General features: G+C 43.6%; 1 protein-coding gene across 1 annotated transcript in view; it reads left to right on the top strand.

Moving 5' to 3' along the window:
* Positions 1-427: 427 nt before the first annotated feature.
* The window catches only part of CCT4 (chaperonin containing TCP1, subunit 4 (delta)), a gene marked incomplete at both ends in the record, with an annotated part of 5,759 nt that continues 571 nt past the window's right edge, over positions 428-5,615 (top strand). Inside the window, 11 exons of the mRNA XM_008938553.1 lie at positions 428-480; positions 730-819; positions 1,574-1,682; positions 2,141-2,283; positions 2,960-3,081; positions 3,170-3,302; positions 3,667-3,806; positions 4,100-4,196; positions 4,509-4,619; positions 4,861-4,991; positions 5,094-5,328. Coding sequence (XP_008936801.1) covers positions 428-480; positions 730-819; positions 1,574-1,682; positions 2,141-2,283; positions 2,960-3,081; positions 3,170-3,302; positions 3,667-3,806; positions 4,100-4,196; positions 4,509-4,619; positions 4,861-4,991; positions 5,094-5,328 — 1,364 coding nt within the window. The remainder of the gene's footprint in view (positions 481-729; positions 820-1,573; positions 1,683-2,140; positions 2,284-2,959; positions 3,082-3,169; positions 3,303-3,666; positions 3,807-4,099; positions 4,197-4,508; positions 4,620-4,860; positions 4,992-5,093; positions 5,329-5,615) is intronic.

The following is a 5,615-nucleotide window of genomic DNA, read 5'->3' as shown; positions in this document are numbered from 1 at the left end:
TCCGTAGGCCGGGAGCTCGGTCCTGCGCTACCGGGGGTGCTGGTGCCACCCATAGCGGCGCGGAGCTCCCCAGCGATGGGGCCGGGGTGTCCCGGGGGCTGCTGTGCTTGGCTTTTGGCACCGGCCTCGGTCGCACTACTCACCGTGTAATGTTTCTGCGTTGCTGCTCAGGTTTAAAATGGCTGCAAGTAATGATAAGATGTTAATTGTTTAAAGAAAATCATAGACATCAGCCCCGGTATTGCAATGTTTTCTGTCGTTCTGTTATTAACAGTGATTTAGTGCTGGCAAAATACCTGGGAACTGGTTAATACTGGGAGACACTGTCGTCTCAAAATAAATGTTTGGAATGGTGGAGTGGGTGCTTGTAGATCAGCTTGCTTCTTCAGAGCAACTTGCAAATGTATTTTTATTTTCCTGTTTCTAGCTGTTGCCGATGCAATTAGAACCAGCCTTGGACCAAAGGGAATGGATAAAATGGTAAATCTTATGCTTGAATTTTTAAAGTGTTAAGTTTCCTGGAGATACTGTAAAGTCAGCATATTTTTATGTAGGATGCCATCTTTTGCCTTGAAGTTAATTTCAAAATTTAATGTATTTAAGGGTAAGCGTTAAATAAATGCACACTTCAGTTTCAGAAGTAATGTTGTCAGGAAAAATATGTTTACCTTGAGCGTGAAGTGGAACTGAAGCTTTGTGGTGACTGATAAGAGCTGTGTTCCTCCTCAGATTCAGGATGCTAAAGGAGATGTGACAATTACCAACGATGGTGCTACTATTCTGAAACAAATGCAGGTTCTCCACCCTGCAGCCAAAATGGTGAGTGGCTTTTCCCATCTCTCAGACAGTGATTTGTTAGAGCTTCATTTTTGGGACAAAAAAAACCACCCAGAGTAACATTTTTGTGTGGATTTGGGGAGAGGTACCCACTAGTAAGAAATTTTGTGCAGCATGCTCAAGGAACATTTATTTTGATTATAAGATGTGCTGAAGAGTTGTGAGTACTTTTTTTTTATCCACTATTCCTTATGCATAATCCCTCTCAACATGTTTTAAGACCTAAAAGAATCCATCCTGGACCTTCTCCCTTGTAAGAAAGGAAAGTCAGCCATGTCCCAGACTGCTGAGGCAGAAGGGAATGAAAGCACAGAATAAGTTATGGTCAGGTGGTGTGGAGAAACAGCAGCCTGGTCTTTTCAGCAGTTAAAAGTACACCTCTTAGATTTGGTTGTGGTTGGAGATGGAAACAAGCTCCCTGTGATCCTCCTGGAGGAGAGGAACAGGCAGATCTGTTAGATGGGTGTGGGCAGTTTGAAGCTTGGGAGGAAAGCTGCTGTGCCTGTGAGTGATTTGTTTCACTCGAGCTGTATTCAGCCAGAGAAGTGTACGAGTATGGGAAGGAAGGTGCAAAATACACCAGCTTAAAATTAGAAAAGGTGTCCTAATTAGAAAAGCTTTGTTACGAAGATGGATTTCAGTAGTGCTCTGTTCTTGAATATCTCTTATTTTTTGTAATTGTCAGAGTTTACAGTTAAGTAGTGCTACATATGAATTTCTGTCATAATTTATTTAGTTGGTAGAGCTGTCAAAAGCACAGGATATTGAGGCTGGTGATGGTACCACATCTGTTGTTGTCATCGCTGGAGCTCTCTTGGATGCCTGTTCCAGACTTCTGCAGAAAGGTAAATATAGATATTTCATCTGAAAACAGGACTGGAGGTAGTGAAGTTCTCTGTCTGCTTGCACATATGTAAAGAAAATGTGTCTGTGAAAATCTGAAGTAAAACCAGTGTCAGGCTCCTTGCAGGTGTTACCTGAACCTGCCACTGCAGCTGTAAGGATGCTAAGGGAAAACAGCTTTGTGAAAGTATGTTTCTGGCTGTCAGGCAGTGCAGGGAATTGTGCTGTACTTGGCTGCGAGGACAAGTTGTTAGAAATATTTCAGCCTTTTCACTCAGCTTTACCAGTGGAAGATAATAAAGGGAAGTCACCTACTCCTGAAGAACTGAAATGTCTTCAATTTATTCCGACAGGAGAGTCTGTGTATTCTTAAAATGGAAAGAGAGGGTGAGGAAAACCAACAAAAAACTAATAGTTTGAAAGCACAACTGTCTTAACAACCTTTTTATCCTACCCACAGGAATTCACCCCACCATCATTTCAGAGTCATTCCAGAAAGCTTTGGATAAAGGTATTGAAGTCTTGACCAACATGGCGCAGCCGGTTGAACTCAGCGACAGAGAAACTTTGCTGAACAGTGCCACTACTTCACTGAACTCCAAGGTGTGACTGACACTTCAGCTGTGGCCCTCCAGAGTAGCTGAGCCTTCAGCTTTTCCCAGTCTGTGCTGCTGCTCTCTCACCAAGTCTATCCTGTGCATCACAGATCTAGTTGGTTTTCAGGCACTGGCTCTTAGACTGACTTTTCACAAGGCCATGGTTGATGCAGGTTACATTGAAGTACTCAAACTGAATTTTAGTCTGAAATACTTAGTGATCTTAGGTCTTGGCTGTATGTAAAAAACAAGCTTCCACTGAAAATGGCAACAGAGAAGTCAGGTGGGACACTGAGAAAAACTTCTGCCAAGTTTTTGTGTAGGCAGTTCTTATTCCTCTGGCAGAAACTCCTGAAACAGCACCAAAATCTGGAGAATTTGTGTAGTTTCCATTCCAGCAGAATAACCTGGCAAGCCTCAAAAGGCTATTTTGAGACTCTTAAGAAGGAGAATATCAAGTTTCTTCTGTAAGTCCCCAAGCATAGGTTCTCCCACTGATGTAGCTGCTGTTTCCTTTTAAATCAGTAGCCCTTAAGAAGATGCCATGTTAGGACAGGGAGGGAAAGGAGCTTTGCTTTCAAAATTCGGAAGTCATACTAAAATCTAATGACATGATTTTGAAATTGCTGTTATCAGTGTTAAATCTCTCACCATTTTTTCTTCTTTGCTATTAAATCCCTTAGGTTGTCTGTCAGTATTCTAGTTTGCTTTCTCCAATGAGTGTGGATGCAGTGATGAAGGTGATTGACCCATCGACAGCTAATAGTGTGGACCTCAGAGACATTAAAATTGTGAAGAAGTTGGGGTAAGGAACAGTTCTTACCCAGATGAATTTTGGCCCTGTGAAATCAGCTTCCCAAAGTGCTGGAGTCACGGATTGTGTTTGTTTCCAGAGGCACAATTGATGACTGTGAACTGGTTGAAGGTCTAGTCCTGACTCAGAAGGTGGCAAATACCGGTGTAACCAGAGTGGAGAAAGCCAAAATTGGGCTCATTCAGTTCTGCTTGTCTGCTCCAAAGACAGATGTAAGTTAAGCTACGAGTAGAGGGAAACATTTTCCTCTAGTACATGGGAGATGGAAATGTAATTATAGCACTTCTGTTTCTTTAAGATACTGTGTTTGTCAGCTGTACTGCACAGCTGTAAGTGAGGTGTGCTAGGTAAGTGCAGCTACTCATAACTTTTAAAGAACTTATAGTTGGTGTAAGAAAGAAAATAGTACAAAAGTCCAGTATTTTACATTATTTGAAGAGTCTTTAATAAAACATGTTTTACTGTTATGCTTATTTGCTTTGAATCACATGCTCCTAAGTTGAAGAATGTGTCATACCTTCCTGCTTTTGAAGTCAGCAGTTCTTCATAATACTTGTTTGGTTTTTTTTTAAATAGATGGACAACCAAATAGTTGTTTCTGACTATGCTCAAATGGACAGAGTGCTGCGTGAAGAGAGAGCCTACATTCTAAATCTAGTCAAGCAAATTAAGAAGGCTGGGTGCAACGTGCTGCTCATCCAGAAGTCTATTCTGCGGTACGCCCGTCCCCCTTCACTGCCTTGCTGTGTGTGGTGGGGGGAACAACTGGAATGGTTTAGGAATGCCAGGAATATGGAAGCCAAATACCACCAGTCACACTTGGCAGAGTGACAGACTGGCTGTAAGAGTGGCTGTACCTTTAGAAGGCATCAGTGTTGTCTGTGTTTGACAACAGCCCGACTCCGTGGTGGGGAGCGTCTCCACAGTGCTGGTCAGCAGCAGGTGGCTGCCTGTATGACCCACTTGCTAGAATAGCACTGCAGGCTGACTGCTTCCCTCTTGCTTTTAGGGATGCTCTGAGCGACCTAGCCCTCCATTTTCTGAACAAAATGAAGATCATGGTGGTTAAAGACATTGAAAGAGATGACATCGAGTTTATATGCAAGGTAAAGTGAACCATATAAATAGCTGTTAAAGCAGCAGGTGGTGTTGGAAGTCTGTTCCAATACTGTACCCAGCCAGGGGCAGTTTATTGTGACACTTTCACAAGTTTCATGTTCTGACTCTAAGGTCAGACATTTCTTTAATGAATGTCCCTGTTCTGTTGAGCAGTCACAGTTCTAGAAAGACTTGGGACAGATCTAAAAGCCATTGTTCTAAATGTGTTTTACTAGCCTATGCCAAAGAACATTACACAGTGTATACTTGCTGACTCTGCAATTCAGGTTATGAATTACATTTTTCCATTTTTTTTTCAGACAATTGGAACTAAGCCTGTTGCTCATATTGATCAGTTTACTCCTGACATGCTGGGCTCTGCTGAGCTGGCAGAGGAGGTCAACTTGAATGGTTCTGGGAAACTAATAAAGGTGAGTGACAAAATGTTAATTGCTTAACATCTACCGATTATTTTAATAACAACTTCTGACTTTCATGGGTTTTACTACCGAAGTTATTAAAAGTGTGTGCTTCTAATCCCCAAGTAGCCACTGACTTGGGAAGTGTGGTGGTTTTCCTTAGCCAGACATCAATGCTGTTACAGAACTTTGAAGTCTCTTTTTATCCATAACTTTTTTTTTCCTTCAGTTAGTATTTGGTTTTATGTTTTAGATCACAGGCTGCACAAACCCAGGAAAAACTGTAACCATTGTGGTACGTGGATCCAACAAGCTTGTTCTAGAAGAAGCCGAGCGTTCAATTCACGATGCCCTGTGTGTCATCAGGTGCTTAGTGAAGAAAAGGTAAGGCCCAGATTTGGCTCATTTAGTATATTAATGATACAGACAGCTGGTAATTGACGCAGGGATGTGACAGGAGGTTTGATTGGTCGCTTCTGTCCTCAGGGCTTTGATTGCAGGGGGAGGCGCCCCGGAGATCGAGCTGGCGCTGCGGCTGAACGAGTACGCGCGCTGCCTGCGGGGCATGGACTCGTACTGCGTGCGGGCCTTCGGCGACGCGCTGGAGGTCATCCCCTCCACGCTGGCCGAGAACGCCGGCCTCAACCCCATCTCCACCGTCACCGAGCTGCGGAACAGGCACGCCCAGGGCGAGAAGACGGCCGGCATCAACGTCAGGAAGGTACCAAGGGCTTGTGCCTGTGTTGCATAGTGGAAAAAGTACTCGGGCGTTAAAAGCAAAGCGCTTAGTTTTGGGGCTACACTGAGGAGAGAGCAAGTTTGTCTCATAACGGTATTCTCCCTAAAATTAGTGTTGAGGTAGATGGTAGCTTGTTCTCTGAGGCTTTAGAAGCTTATCCTGACTATTGATAATGGCAGATAATAGCCCCATGACAAAGGAGCTTCCCATGTCCCTTGGAAGTAGTGTTTCCACTGCGGGTGCTTGTGGGGAGCAGTGGTGTACCACAG

This window comes from Merops nubicus, unplaced genomic scaffold (assembly GCF_000691845.1).
Source record: "Merops nubicus isolate BGI_N331 unplaced genomic scaffold, ASM69184v1 scaffold48924, whole genome shotgun sequence".
Lineage (NCBI taxonomy): Eukaryota > Metazoa > Chordata > Aves > Coraciiformes > Meropidae > Merops > Merops nubicus.
The sequence above is the reverse complement of the archived record's forward strand: the minus strand, read 5'-3'. Positions and strand labels throughout refer to the sequence as shown.